This window comes from Rana temporaria, chromosome 8, assembly GCF_905171775.1.
Source record: "Rana temporaria chromosome 8, aRanTem1.1, whole genome shotgun sequence".
NCBI lineage: Eukaryota > Metazoa > Chordata > Amphibia > Anura > Ranidae > Rana > Rana temporaria.
The window spans coordinates 35,057,566-35,073,482 of NC_053496.1; the positions used below are offsets into that span (position 1 = coordinate 35,057,566).

The 15,917-nt window shown below is 44.7% G+C and overlaps 2 protein-coding genes across 6 annotated transcripts in view; one reads left to right on the forward strand and one right to left on the reverse strand.

Moving 5' to 3' along the window:
* AFAP1L2 (actin filament associated protein 1 like 2) overlaps positions 1 to 4,354 on the forward strand; it is a 188,518-nt gene extending 184,164 nt beyond the window's left edge. For all 5 annotated transcript variants that reach the window (XM_040361564.1, XM_040361563.1, XM_040361566.1 and 2 more), the window contains exons 18-19: positions 1,159 to 1,281; positions 3,421 to 4,354. In XM_040361564.1, coding sequence (XP_040217498.1) covers positions 1,159 to 1,281; positions 3,421 to 3,447 — 150 coding nt within the window. In that variant the 3' untranslated portion in view covers positions 3,448 to 4,354. The remainder of the gene's footprint in view (positions 1 to 1,158; positions 1,282 to 3,420) is intronic.
* A 4,870-nt stretch (positions 4,355 to 9,224) lies between these two features.
* VWA2 (von Willebrand factor A domain containing 2) overlaps positions 9,225 to 15,917 on the reverse strand; it is an 88,985-nt gene continuing 82,292 nt past the window's right edge. Inside the window, exons 12-14 of the mRNA XM_040361567.1 lie at positions 13,543 to 14,094; positions 12,198 to 12,320; positions 9,225 to 10,016 (exon numbers count right to left, since the gene is read on the reverse strand). Of these exons, the coding sequence (XP_040217501.1) occupies positions 9,901 to 10,016; positions 12,198 to 12,320; positions 13,543 to 14,094 (791 nt within the window). The 3' untranslated portion in view covers positions 9,225 to 9,900. The remainder of the gene's footprint in view (positions 10,017 to 12,197; positions 12,321 to 13,542; positions 14,095 to 15,917) is intronic.

Below are 15,917 nucleotides of genomic sequence, written 5' to 3' on the forward strand. Positions count from 1 at the left end.
GTCTATTCCTTCCCCCAGCCTGAGATTGGACAGTGAAAGGAAAAGCCATAGATCAGTGGTTCTCAACCTTTCTAGTGCCGTGACCCCTTGATAAAATTTCCCAACTTGTGGGGACCCCCAACAGAACCACTGCCATAGAGGAGCTCATATCTTTGTCACATGCTCATTGTGTTGCTGCTCTCTCCCCTAGTCTGAGCTTTGCTGTACAGACACTGTCAGAAGATGATGGCAATTCAAGTATTTGCAATAGATATAGCAAATAAATGGGAAGATGTATTAATGAATACAGAGCTGTATTCATTTTTTTTTTCCTGTGATTTGAACCGCTTAAGGACCGCATAACGCCGATATACGTCGGCAGAATGGCACAGCTGGGCATAAGCACATACATATACGTCCACTTTAAGATGCCCAGCTGCGGGTCGTGTTCGCAACCCAGTCTTAAGCTCCATGACTGCGTAAACCGATCGCCGCCAGTGTCCTGCAATCGGGTCACAGAGCTGAAGAACGGGGAGAGGTAAACAAACCTTTCCCCGTTCTTCCTCGTGGTAGTGTCAGTGATCATCTGTTCCCTGTCATCGGAAACGACGATCAGTGATGTACCACGCCCCCACACAGTAAGAATCACTCATTAGGTCACACTTAACACCTTCACTCCCAGTGTCATTTTTACAGTAATCAGTGCATATTTATAGCACTGATCGCTGTAAAAATGACAATGGTCCCAAAATGGTGTCAAAAGTATCCGCCACAATAAAAATCACTGATCACCATCATTACTAGTAAAAAAAACAAAACAAAAAAAAAACACAACTATCCCCTATTTTGTAGACGCTATAACTTTTACGCAAACCAAATCCAGACGAGAGGCCCAGCATAAAAAGCTCAGGCTGGACTCCTCCTTTAAAAGGACAGCTTTGCCTTGGGCAGCTCTAATAGGTTCCTCAGGTACTCCTGAACTCTGTGAACAGCACATCCCTAAACACTGCATTTTGTATGTAGCTCACTCCTAGTGCACAACTGGTCCTTTGAGGGCAACCATGCTGCTGATGCAGCCCAGGATTAAATGGGGTTTGACACCCTACTCTACAGTATGGCCGTAGGAATTGGTTTCTGCTTTGATCCGTAACAATTTCTCCCAATTTTAATATTTTCCAGGTTAAAACCAACAGCCCGAGCCACAATCCAGACTCCTCGCCAGTCAATTGCGCAATGGCACTCAAAGCCCGACCGTTGTCTATTATGACCACTGGCAAAGGCACTGTCCTACAGAAAGCCAAGGTAATGATAACAGGCAGAAGACACGGAGTAGTGTGCGGACACTACTGTTTTTTTTTTTTTTAACAAATGTTCTTTTATGAAAGGGTTATAGAATGTTTCAGAAATGTCATTCAAGCTGCTATAGATAGAGCGGTAACTTGGCATTTTAGAAGAAGTCCAGCAGTTCAATTTGCACTCCTGTGACAGGTTTTCAACAGAGAGTGGTCTGAAGGCCGCTCCCTGCTGAAATCAACATCATCAGTCCAGGCACCATGTCATCACGACTCTGGAAGTCTGGATTTGCCAGGTGCATAGACTGATGGCCCTCTCAGCTAAGATGGCCCCTCCACATCTCAGGTCTCCAATGAGCACGGAGGATAATATTGGAGAGCTGCTGAATCACAGGCAACGGCTCTCTGCTCAGGGGCCTGAGAGAACTGAGCCATCAGCGGTGTTCGATCACTCGGTTCTCAGTGTAGAGATGTCAGGGGACAAATGCAGCATCGGCCCGAGAAGATTTGACGGGATGATAAATTATTAATGAGAGTGAGAAAATGGGTCTGCTTGGCAGTTAGGAGGCATGAATTGTATTTTTGGAGGGCAGATTTATATTACTTGAAGTCTTTCTGAGACTTAGTCTTATGCCACAGGCGCGGCTATGTTTTTTCAGACTTCTAGTGACATCTGTCTGCCAAGGTTGTAGGGGTAAGTGGCCTGATTCTGGATGTGTGTAGTGATCGGGGCAAGCTTGTCTAGGGAGGATGAAAGTGAAGTGTTTTAGACAGAATTGTGTAAGTTAGGGCTAGACAGGGATAAGATTTTGTCATAGAGGTGGTCAGTGAGAAGAGAAGAATTGAAGTGGTGAAGGTTTTTACGGGTAACTGTTGGCGGGAGAGAGTGAAACTAATAAGGTAGTGGTCAGAGAGAGAGAGAGGGAAAGGATAGTCGGAGAAGTTGCACGGAGTGCCTAGGTGGGAGAAAAGATGTCAAGGATGTTCCCATTCTTTGCTTCAGGTCAAAGGAGGAGGTTAGACGGAGAAGTTTGGAATTCACACTTGAATCTGAACCAAAAACGCAAAGAAACCTTTTTAACCACTTCCATACCAGGCACTTACACACCTTCCCGCCCAAGCCAATTTTCAGCTTTCAGCACTGTCGCACTTTGAATGACAATTGCGCGGTCGTGCGACGTGGCTCCCAAACAAAATTGGTGTCCTTTTTTCCCCACAAATAGAGCTTTCTTTTGGTGGTATTTGATCACCTCTGCGATTTTTTTTTAATTGTTGCACAAAAAAAAAAAAAAAAGACTGAAAATTTAGAAAAAAAAATAAGTTTTTATTTTTTTCTGTTAATTTTTTTGTAAATAAGTTTTCTCTTTCAATTACGGGCACTGATGGACATCGATGAGGTGGCACTGATTGGCGGCGCTGGTATGCGGCACAGATGGGTACTCATGGGCGGCACAGATGGACACTTGGGGTGGCACTGATGGACATTGTGGGGCAGCACTGATCTACCCATGTTGCCAGTCAGTGCCCATTTGTGGGCACTGATTGGCATTTAAAAAAAAAAAAAAAAATCCATGCTTTATTTTTTGTTTGGCCCACCCTGGTGGTCCATGTGGCGATCCGAGGGGGGGTTGTGCTGATAAACAATCAGCGCGAACCCCCCCTGTCAGGAGAGCCGCCGATCGGCTCTCCTATACTCACGTCTGTCAGACGCGAGTGAGGAAGACAGGTATTTGCACCCACTTCCGGAAGTCCTCTCTGCAGCAATTCTGTGGGTAGTGCGTCACTTCCCACCCCCGCCCATTGTGTTCTGGGAAACACTGCTTCCAGAACACAATGGGGACCAGTGAGGACGGCGCTGCGTGACTCGCGCCGTAGGGAATTGGGCAGTGAAGCCGGAACGCTTCACTTCCTGATTCCCTCACCGAGGGCAGCGATTGCTTGTCTTCTGCTGCAGACAGCGCTGGACTCCAGGACAGGTAAGTGTCCTAATTAATAAGTCAGCAGTTGCAGTATTTGTAGCTGCTGGCTTTTAATATTTTTTTTTTTAACAGCAGAGCTCCGCTTTAAATTGTGTTGTAAAGCATTGTGCAAACTGTTGGTACTATATATAAATCCTGTATAATAATAATACATCTTTTTTTCTTTTTAGGAATGGGAGAAGAAAGGAGCCAGCTAGAATTACAACACAATATTCTAAATGGACTCTTGTGTCTGATTGTCATTTAATTTATGGGATGTCAGAGACTTTTCACTTTGTGGTGAAGTACAACGGACCTCCATCCTCCAGCAAGCGGGGGGCCTCTTTTTTTACATTGCACATGTTGGTGCTCCAAGGGACCAAAGCCAAGACATTTGCCATTTGTCCCCCCCCCCCTGTGGCAGTAGTGACCTCTTCTGGCAAAATAGGCTGACTGGAGCCCCAGAGTGGTATCTGTAGTGGACTCCCCCACTGTTTTAGCGCATTTAGTCCATGTCTGGGCATTTGGAATGTATTTTTACGATAGAGCAAGATGCCCATGAAACATGGTGGAAACGTTAATAAAAAAAAACTTTGCTATGCTCGAGTTGGAGAATACAGTTTACCTACAGGAATGGAAGCAAGCAAAAATTCCTTTGCCATTTTACATTGCCACTTAACTCACATTTTATGATCTATTTTAATACAAAGCGCCCCACACAGGACTTTACAATATATAACAATAAGACTTTTTTTCTTGTGAATAAGGTGGACGTACCTCAACATTTTGTGCTGCGGAGCCAGGACAGATCACATTGTGAGGTTATCAATAGAGGAAGCCTCACAGATAATACTTTTAAATTAACAAAAACTGACTTTTTATACAAGATGTACAATCAGTCAAAACTGACAATCGTGGAGTAGATATGGGACACAGACGACATATAGAAGAGAATCGGGACACTGTGCTCCATAATTCTTCACAAACACCAAACTGCGTCCAGGACTGAGGACCAGCCATGCACAGCTTCCCACATATTCTATCAGAAGAAGTTTGTGTTCACAAAGTATTTGACAGTATTTTATAAATCCTAAAGGAAAAATTAAATATAAGTCTATAAAATCAGTGTGATTTTTTTATTTGCAGGGAGAAAAATTACACGTTGAAATTCCAGTAAATCTTTCAGGAGGAGGGATACCATTACTGTAACATATCTCTTGTCTAGACACACTTCAGGTGGCAGTCCCAAAATATTCTGTCCCTTGTGCAATTACTCTAGGGACAATGGGGTGAAAACTGATAGAAATATGGAGAAGAGAGCTAAGGGAGGATAATGGCATGAGAAGATGGGAGGCGAGGGAAGATGGAGAAGACATAAGAAAACAGACGAGGAAGGTAAGAATTGAGGGAGGACAGATGTGAGAGAACAGAAGACAGGTGAGAAAACAGGGGGCATATCAACGGGAACAAATCAAACAGCTGAGGGAGAATAGAGATGGCAAAGGAGACGGGAGGAGGATGACAGAAAGAAATGAGGGAGGACAGAGATGGGAGAAGTGGTAATTGTTTTTTATTTTTTGTGTATCCCCCCATCAGTCTGCCCCCCCCCCCCCCGCATGTACCATCAATGGCATGGGGCAGTGCTTCCCTCTTGGTGACAGCTTCTTCGGTGTCTCCTCCCTCCTCCTAGGCCAATAGGATTGTTTCTTCTTTTCGCCAATCTGAAAACGGGTCACAAGACCTCACTTCCTGATTGACCGGGAGGAGAATCTGTGTGACAATAGCGAATATACATAGGCTTCAACCAAAGGGTGACTATGGCCAATTAGATGCCATGTGTCCCGTATGTAAATTTGGGGGCCAACGCCGCTGCATCCTTGATTACGGGCCGCCACTGGATGGTAGAGAGCCAAGGAGACAGGTGAGGAGGAGGACAGACATGAAAGAATGAAGGAAACAGGTGAGGGAGGACAGAGATGGGAGAAAGCCGAGAAGACAGATGTGGGAGGAAGGACAGAAATTAAGTCCTACTAGGACCGCACAGAAAATAAGTGACAGGTGAGGGAGGACAAACATGGGAGAACAGAGGAGACGGGTGAAGAAGGGCATAGATGAGGAAGAAAGACGGAGGCGGGTGAAGAACAGAGATGAGGAAGGATGGAAGCAAAAGAGAACAGAGGAGGAGGGTGAAGAAGGCCATAAACCTGAGAGGTGAGAGAGTAGGAAAGATGGAGACGAGAGTTGGGAGAAAAGTTGTTCCTACCATTTCAGAATTTCATTTTCGCACAGTTATCCCAGCATCATTAGTAACTATAAATGACATTATACACACACGTTTCCATCTAATATGTAGACAAATTTATACTTCTACAAAATGACATTTTAAATACAATATAAAAAAAATGTTTACATTAAATAGGTGCTACAATCATTATGTAACAAAAAAGATATACTGTGTTTAAACTGGCCATAAGTAATTAAGCCTATGAAGAAGGCATTTAATGTACAATACTTTTTAAATGGGTAATTGATAATGTAAATTTAAAGGTGAAATACTTCACCGCTGTACCAAAAAGGCCTTGTCCTAATTTGATATTTCTGGATTTGCACGACTGTTGTGCCCATTATCCATGTGCTGAGTTTCCAGGTATACACAACTTATGAGCCCATTATAAGGGTCTTTCACTAACTCTACCTTAAGTTCCCGAGTCTACACATTTGCTGTGTCCATTACGATGGATTCCCACCATCCTTTCTAGTAGATTGTTATACATTATGGAGAACTCGGCAGGAGGAGAGATAAGGCGCCATGGTGGACAGGAATGGATTCCAGGCAATATAGCGGGAAATCTAGCTGCAAGAAATTCAACAAACTCGTGCAAGACTCCACCCTTACTCAAATTAAACCATCTGTGTACTTACCGTGAAACCTTTTCCATTGAGGAACAAAGGAATTCAGAAATAGGAGAGTCAAATTTCAAAAGGAGTCTACAAGCAGTGACTGGAAGAGCAATGCCAAAACTTGGCCACAACAAATCAACCTGGTGCTCCAGACCAGGACAGAAGAGATTACCACCAAGGGGAATGGTACTACTTCAAGCACACTGAGCTTAAACCAGAAAGAGGTTACAAGAACCAACAACACACCAACAGGGGAACCATGTAATTACCTAAGAAGGAAAAATCTAGACCAACAAGGTTATATTAAAAAAAACAGGAAAAGTGCCCTGGAAACACAGGCCCCCCACAGGGAAACGCTGACAAAGAGAAGACCAGGTGGTCACCGCAAGAAGGTCCAAGCCTTAAAAACCTAATCCTCAAAATTCAGGAATGGGAGGTTCCATGAAAAGAAGGGGTTGCCTGGTCACACAACCAATCTTGGAACAAGAAATTATGGAATGCGAGACCTAACAGCAGAATATACGAAAGGGATAGTTAAAAGGAAACCAACCATGAAATCAGTCTGACCAAAGAGGTAGGATAAGCGATGGACATCAGTACAAGGGTAGGCAGGGATAAAGGTATACTGTAACCCCAGGCTAATGCATGTGAATGGCAGACTTGCAAAAGGATGAACAGGAACCCATCCACTCTGGGGTCTAGCATAGAACTCTGCAAATACTGCCTAACCTTAACCAAATAACATGGTTCTAAGCAGCCACAGACTTACCCTGGACTAGTAGAGCACCCTCTGCCTTGGAATAAGAAGTTGAAATCTTAGACACAATGCTCAGACAATTCACCTGATTAGGAACATAAATGAAGAAGGAATCTGAAGGGCCTTCCTCATGAGACTGGATCAGCCTCAGAAGGACCTATCTCTTAAAGTTCAGGTCCTATTAAGGCCTCTGGATGTACTCTATTTCCTACAGTGGGTGGCTGCAGCAGGATCCCAGCAGAAAAATGTGTGCAGAAACACATGAAAAACGATAAGGGGCAGCTGAAAGGTGCCAGACAGAAGGGTTTAACCAGTGAGATAAAAGGGAGTGACCGTAAAACCCAAATGCTACCCAAGGACCCAACTAAATGTACCAACTGTCAGTGAAATTCCAAAATTTGATTATGCATTCACAACGACTTTAGCGTCATCACAGTGGGAACAGACCACCAATTTGTAAAATTCCCTCTCAAAGGGGAAAAGCTATGACACGCTCAGGTGGGGCCACTGGTTTGATTTAAGGCTCAGGAGGGTCAGACACAGAGACTCTGTAGGGTATTCCGCCACAACATGCTTAGATCCTACGCTTATAGTGGGCAAAAGTATCTGGGCAAAAGTAGCTGGGAAGTCCAGAGTGAGCAAGAAGGTCCACGTGGACATGAGGGAGGCCTAAGCCACACTGGACAGAGCTGAGGCAGACACTGATGATAACATCCCTATAACAATAGGGATCCCAGGTTCTGGATTACAGGTGTGGGTACCCTCTGTAGATACTGAATAAACTCCCCTAGAACCACTAGGGCAGGGATATGCAATTAGAGGACCTCCAGCTGTTGCAAAACTACAAGTCCCATCATGCCTCTGCCTCTAGATGTCATGCTTGTGGCTGTCAGAGTCTTGCTATGCCTCATGGGACTTGTAGTTCTGCAACAGCTGGAGGTCCACTAATTGCATACCCCTGCACTAGGGGAATAAGGGCTGGTGTCACCTGTGGCAGGACTGTCCTCTGTGCGTCTTAACAAAAACATGTTGCGGTCACACAGTGGTAATGCAACTAAGCCTGAAGTGAAGCAAGTTGTCAAGTACTCACAAATCTGGGTAGCTGGTACTCATGAGGGATTTAGGCATCGAGGGGTGACCAAGCTACTGTACGCAGGCAGTGGAAATGAACTTGAGACCAAAGATGGAGATGCTGTGCTTCAGGAGGAGCAGGTTGATGCTTCCTCTAGGCCAAATTGTGAAAAGGAGAGTGCCTGTAGCACTCCACCTAATAGATATCAGCTCTCCATAAAATTGGTTGAAAATGTTGAAAGTTTGCCCAACAGTGCAAGCAGAAGGGTGGCTACCGATGCTTCAGTGAAACAGGCCTTACTCATTGAGTCTTCAGGGATAGGGCGACACCTGTGACAGCTCTGGACCTGCTGCTTTGTGGCTAACAAATACAACAGACAAAGGAAAGCATCACAATGCAGAGCCCAGGGCCCAAAGGTCACATTCCAGGCCGGCACTGTTTTTTTCTATTTTAGAGGGGTCCAGGTTCAGCCCCTAAAGCTAGTGCTGAAAAAATGCCGATCCAGATACCTGCTATACAGTGACCAGCTCAAGCATCATGTACCAAGGAATCTTGATTGGTCATTGAGGAAGAAATATCACAAATGTGAAGACGACTAACAAAACAGACAGATCTCTTGTTCAGCAGAGCTGAAGAAAATATGTCAAGCCGCAAAACAAAAAAAAAAAATGAGGCACGCATTGAAGAGTAGGGGTTATAAGGGGGCTTGCTTACAATTTAGTGTCCCAACCTCCTGTAGGCAGCAGTATAACCCAATTGTTTCTGAATTACTTTGTCACTCAATGGACAAGAAAGATATCACTTTTGTTATCACAAAGTCTTTACATGAACCAAACAGCAGTCGGTTTTCAGAAGTCTATTAAAGAGAACTACTTCTAGCTCAGCATGGGCGTAAAATGAAGGATGGATGGCCGCACTCCAAACCAAACAGGTTGTCTTTATTTAAACGAACAGCAAAACATACCAGATCACAGCAACAGAAACAGGAGGATAACCGACGTTTCGCACTGACTTAGTGCTTATTCATTGAGCCATGAATAAGCACTAAGTCAGTGCGAAACGTCGGTTATCCTCCTGTTTCTGTTGCTGTGATCTGGTATGTTTTGCTGTTCGTTTAAATAAAGACAACCTGTTTGGTTTGGAGTGCGGCCATCCATCCTTCATTTTACGCCCATGTTTGCCTAGTGCACTGCCAGCACCCTTGGAATCCTACACCTGTGTATGACCCTATAGCAGACCCACCTTGAGCGGTGATTTTCCTTCTACTTCTAGCTCAGATTGTGCAAAAGGGTAAAAATGCAGTCTTTTACATGACTATACAGCAATAGTGCAGGCTTACTTCATAATTATGCATTACATACTTTGGTTCTTCAGCCTGAGTCAGTGATCGACTGAAGTATTGAGCTGCTTGAGCTCACGCATTCTGTCTATGGACTAATATTTAACATGGTTATTCCTCCTTAGAAACTGGGAGATAGTGGGACCAATATACTAAAGGAGTAGAGGTTGATCACTAGTACAGTGAATATTTACTCAGCTTAGTATATAAAAGTAAAGCTGTGTTTACTTTGAATACTCAATCAGATGCAAGGAAAATGAGGAAAAACAAATACAAAACCGGATTCACTTTTTGCACAGAATTGCATGTTAGACGTAAGCTCTCTTTTTGACTTCAAGAAAACGTACCGGTAATCTTGACTATTTCAGACATTCAGTGAATACTGGATCTTTTTAGTGTAGGAAATTTAACAGAGGTAAAAAGTGAAGGCCAGTTTTGCTGCCCTCTATAGTCCATCAACAGCATTACACCAGCCCCGATTCTGCCCATGCAGAGCACGCAAAATGTCTTATGGGTTGTTCTAAAAGTGAAAACCTAGTTCTGGCTGTTGAGTGTCCCTACCCAGCACCTCGGATGGTCTCTGGCCTCTTCATCCAGTTCAGTTAATGTGTCTTCCTGCTGGACAGAGGTTTGAATCTGCGATGTGATGCGGAGGAGTGCCTTTGACGGCGACTCTTGATTAGCGGTAGCGGCCAGGCACTGTCCCCTCTAACAATTTCTAAAAATAAATACAGAAATGATTAATATTCCTTTCTTCTGTTACAAGAACATGTCATAATGTTTGCATAACGTCTTTTACTTTTCATCATGCTATTTAGAGTTCTCACCTACCTTGTGAGGCAGCTTTTCCCTGCCCATTCCTGAGCCTACCTATTGGTCACAGAGGCGGCCCATTAAGTTTATAGTGCACTCCAGAATAAGCAAATATTGCCTAAATACAAGAGCCATGTGTATTCTTAAATCTTTTTTTTTTTAGAACTGTACAGTAATCCAGTGTGAGACTTTTTCTGTAATAAGGACCAGTTACCCAATATTGATATATAGGTATATATATAGGTACCTGCTCCTACTTCTGCTCTGACCGTCTGGCCGATCGGAGTGGAAGTTCTCCTCCCTGCATGCAGTCTTCTGGTATACATGACAGGTCTCGGAAGACTGCATCCACCATTCACGATGCGCAGCACTACTTGCGCATTCGTAGTGGGCACCCGGCTGTGAAGCCGCAAGCTGTCACAGCAGGGTACCCATAGTGGAAATGCCAGCACCAAGGAAAGCAGACAGCGAGTGAGATTGACTGGGGTAAGCACACCGCTCGATCATGGGACAGGTGAGTGACTGTGTTTTAAAAGTCAGCAGCTTAAGTTTTTGTAGCTGCCGACTTATTTTTTCCCCACAGGAGACTAGAACGACATCACCCTACACGCTTCTCTGGTCCCCACTGCACTTACATCCATGGAAGATTAGCTGTCACTACCCATGCAGCTGGTGAAGCCTTGCAGGCACCTGAAAGCCCACTCTCCTGAGGGCGTTTAAAACAGATCAAATCTGATTGGTCACAGTGGTTTTGTGCCCGCACCTGACCAATCAGAATTGCTCTTATCTGTCACAGAAGCCCTAAGGAGAGAAGTGGAAATGTACATAGCTTTTTAAAATTCCCCCAGACTGCTGCACGGCAAGTGACAGCTGATCCGCCAAAAGGTGAATGCAGCGGGGAATAAAGGAGGTGGAAGGGTTTGTTTAGGGCACAGGTGTCAAACACAAGGCCCGCGAGCCAAATCCGGCCCTTCAGGCCATTTCATGTCGCCCTCGCACCTCTCCTGCAGCTGCAGGAGTGCTCTGGTCCTCCTCCAGACCCTTACTTTCTGCTTTCAAGCAATGCATCCAGCTTCTTCCCAGCAGCAGCATAAGGACAGGGGGGTGCACTGTGATGTAAGTGAGGGTGGGGGACTCAGCTTTTGATGGTGGGGTGGCTCTTGACATCTAATGTAAGGGGAGGGGATGTGATGGGCATTTAATCTTACAGATACAACCGTCCCTTTTGAGAACAATCATAATGCTGATGCGGCCCGCGATGAAATTGAGTTCGACACCCCTGGTTTAGGAAGTCATTTTGCCTTTTCATTTCATGGGAAAAAGTGAACTTACACTTTAAAGCTGAAGTAGTAGATAAAATACATATAATGTGAGCTGTTTACCCTACCAAAGGATTTCTATTTGTGTCCATCAAGTCCTAGGTTATACACAGCTCTGCTACACAGCACAGTCCTGTCCTGTAGATTTCAGGTACTTGCACAATCTTTTATATCTGCCTGGAGTTCAGCTTTACCCTCATCTTTCTATCTACCAGACAGAAGCAGGTTATGAATTGGTTTTAAAGTTTGCTAAAACCCTTGCAGGAGTGAAGTTTTAGTGTGAGGTATGCTCTCGTTTAGACTTTGCACCAAGTCCCTGTGGTTTGAAAGTTAAAGCGGAACTTCACCCTAAAGGGGCCGCTTTATACCCCAGGCCCCTCCCCCCACCTCTTACATTTTGAATCACTTTTTTTTGGGGCGGGGGGTTCTTTCAGAGGTTTTCCTTCCCCCTCTCTGTCCAAAACCTTCCGGGACATGTCACCGCTCTTAGAAGGCTGTGCGACCATTCACAGAGCGCTGCAGTGGGAAGGCGGCTGAGAAGTCTCAAGGAATTACAGCCGGCTGCCCAGAGTAAACATGCCGACACCGCAGAACTGGTTGGGGTGAGGACAGCGCTGGATCCCTGGACAGGGGAGGGTCCTTTTATTAAAAGTCAGCAGCTACATTATTTTTTTTTGCCAAGACATCATTTTAATTTTATTCAAACAGAACAAAGAAGCGCGTTAAACTCTTCAGTAATCTGACACTTCACCAGAAGTTTTACTTACGGTTCTCACAGTGCGGTCCTTCCCATCCGTGGCATTCGCAGTAGTAGCTGTTGTGTCGCAGGATGCAGACTCCTCCGTTCATACACGGATTGGGTTTACATGGACTCACTTTGGATTTTGCCTCTGAAATGCAGAAAGGTAACCGTGAGCAAAATTTTCCGTACGGCCCCTCAGAATCCCATGTGATGGGAGTACCCTGTAATAGGCTTCTCGATAAAGAATTTGTACATGTTTTGTATAAAATGTTTATTCATTAACCTTTTCACTGCCAGACCAGATTTTGCGTTTTAGCCCCGAAGATTACACAAATCCCCCAAACATTATATATTTTCAGAAAGCAGAAATTGTGGTAGTTCTAATTTATTATGTCACAATATTACTGCAAATTTAGGGCAAACAAATGCAAACAGGCGAGGTTGCACTGAGTAAATAGATACCCAACGTGTAATTCCTTAAATCTGCGTGTGCCCGTGAGATGGCAACAAACTTTAGTACCACCCTATATTTTCTATAAGCGACACTTCAATAGCCCCCTATGAGGGCACCAATTTAGTGTTACGGAGGAGGTCTTGTGTTTGAATTATTGCTCTTGCTTCAGCGTACACAGCGATGTGTATCGCAAATCAACGGTTTCACACTTAGCCACCCCACTCGTTCGTATATAGGGAGGTGGGAGCCTCAACATTTTTTTTAAAATTGGGGCGGGGTTTATATGCTTGGGTTTAACTTTATTTTTTGGGGAAAAAAATATGTTTTACCCAACTTTTTTTCCATCACATAAAGGAAACAAAGTTTTTGATGATTTTTTGGTGAGAGGTTCTCTTTAATGAGACATGCAGGGTTTAAAAAAAAAAAAACCTGAGTGTCTCCTCTGAATGTTTTGCAATGCAGATCTCATGGCAAAACTTTTCTCTCCTGCTAGGCTAGTCGGGGACACACAGAGGTTGACCCCGAAAGTGACGCCATAAAAATTGCTTTCTGGGTCATAGCACAAAGGGCGGAGGCGTGTCTCTTCTCCTCCTCTACCCGCTTGCACCCGCCACATTGGTCCCGGGCCCACAGGTGGGCAAGCAGAGCCCAGATAACATTGCAGGGCGCTGGAATTGGGGGTTTGTGGAGGCAATTGGGCGGCAGTGCAGCTGCCCGAATGCTTTCACCTGACAGGCAGGATTCTGCCTGTCAGTTTTACACACAATCCCAGTGGCTGCAGGACAAGAAGTGAAGGAAACTCTTCCAACTGGACTCAGACAGCATATATTAAAATTAACAGGGGTTCAAAGTTCTAACCATTCTTTACCATATACAAAATACGTGTTGCCTGGAGATACACATTAAGGCAATTCACCTTCACACACACGCTGCACGATGTCATCCTCATACTGGCTGAGCACATTGTAGCTCGGTATGTGAGTGAGGAATCTCTCTGATCCCGCTATTCTCAGCAGTGCATTCCTTTGAATCCTCCCTATACCAATGACAAAGACAGAAATCCCATCTTCCCGCAACTTCTGTGCAGGAACCGCTGCATCTTCCGCTCCGCGCCCATCGCTCAGCACGATCACGGCCTTCTTTACTCCAGGCCGAGCGCCCTTCTGGATGGACATGACATCATTGTGGATGTGTAGAAGAGCATTTCCAGTAGACGGGGAGCCTCCCAGATAAGGGGCCCGGTTGATGGCACTAATGAGACCCAATACAGTTTCATGAGCATCCAGACTAAAGATAGTCTCAGGCTGGTTACTATATGTGACAAATCCCACTTGGGTGATATCCCGATTTATGTCAAACTGGAGGGAGACCATTGTTACAAAGTTCAGCAGACGATTGAAATTCTCTTGTCCAATACCAGAGGAGGCATCCAACATGAAGACCAAGTCCAGGGGCTGTGCCTGGCAACCTGGAAGAGATAGACAAATGTTATTAGGTGGCTGCATATTAGCTGTGTATGGATTCTGTACCGCTGGCTATAAAGTCAAATCAAGCTTTAACCTTACTATACCAAATCTATTCAAAGACTAATACTCCAGGTAGACAATAAAATATTCCACTTGAATTGACTTATTTTTAAGAAATCTTTACACATGTTCTAATTAGTACAGGTATAGGACTCTGCCCTAATATTGGCTATTAATCCCCCAAAGAGCTTGACTGGGAGAAGGGAGGGTCAGCACGGGAGGAAAATGGCATTGGCCGTAATCAATAGCTCTCCAGAATGTAAATAACAAGGCATGACCCACTCTCCTCCCTGATATCAGTGAAAGCCCATGAGGTTTGTTCCCGAGGCTGATCTGAGGTCTGAAGTGTATGGATTGGGTCTGATCCAAGGTCTGAAGTGTATGGATCGGGTCTGATCCAAGGTCTGAAGTGTATGGATTGGGTCTGATCTGAGATCTGAAGTATATGGATCGGGTCTGATTTAAAAGGTCTGAAGTTTATAGATGAGGCCTGATCTGAAGTGTATGGATTGGGTCTGATCTGAGGTCTAAAATGTATGGATTGGGTCTGATCTGAGGTCTGAAATGTATAAATTGGGGTTGATCTGAAGTGTATGGACTGGGGCTGATCAGAGATCTGAATTGTATGGATTGGGGCTGATCTGAGGTCTGAAGTGTATGGATTGGGGATGATCTGAGGTCTGAAGTGTATGGATTGGGGCTGATCAGAGATCTGAATTGTATGGATTGGGGCTGATCTGAGGTCTGAAGTGTATGGATTGGGGATGATCTGAGGTCTGAAGTGTATGGATTGGGGCTGATCTGAAGTGTATGGATTGGGGCTGATCTGAAGTGTATGGATTGGGGCTGATCTGAAGTGTATGGATTGGGGCTGATCTGAGATCTGAAGTGTATGGATTGGGGCTGATCTGAGATCTGAAGTGTATGGATTGGGGCTGATCTAAAGGTCTGAAGTCTATAGATTGGGTCTGATCCAATGTCTGAAGAGTATGGATTGGGTCTGATCTGAGATCTGAAGTATATGGATTGGGTCTGATTTAAAGGTCTGAAGTTTATGGATTGGGGCTGATCTGAGATCTGAAGTGTATGGATCGGGTCTGATCTAAGTTCTGAAGTGTATGGATTGGGTCTGATCTAAGTTCTGAAGTGTATGGATTGGGTCTGATCTGAGATCTGAAGTGTATGGATTGGGGCTGATCTGAAGTGTATGGATTGGGGCTGATCTGAAGTGTATGGATTGGGGCTGATCTGAGATCTAACGTGTATGGATTGGGGCTGATCTGAGATCTAAAGTGTATGGATTGGGGCTGATCTGAGATCTGAAGTGTATGGATTGGGTCTGATCTGAAATCTGAAGTGTAGGGATCGGGTCTGATCTGAGATCTGAAGTGTATGGATTGGGTCTGATCTGAGATCTGAAGTGTATGGATTGGGTCTGATCTGAGATCTGAAGTGTATGGATCGGGGCTGATCTGAGATCTGAAGTGTATGGATTGGGGCTGATCTTAGATCTGAAGTGTATGGATCGGGGCTGATCTGAGATCTGAAGTGTATGGATTGGGGCTGATCTGAGATCTGAAGTGTATGGATTGGGGCTGATCTGAGATCTGAAGTGTATGGATTGGGGCTGATCTAAAGGTCTGAAGTCTATAGATTGGGTCTGATCCAATGTCTGAAGAGTATGGATTGGGTCTGATCTGAGATCTGAAGTATATGGATTGGGTCTGATTTAAAGGTCTGAAGTTTATGGATTGGGGCTGATCTG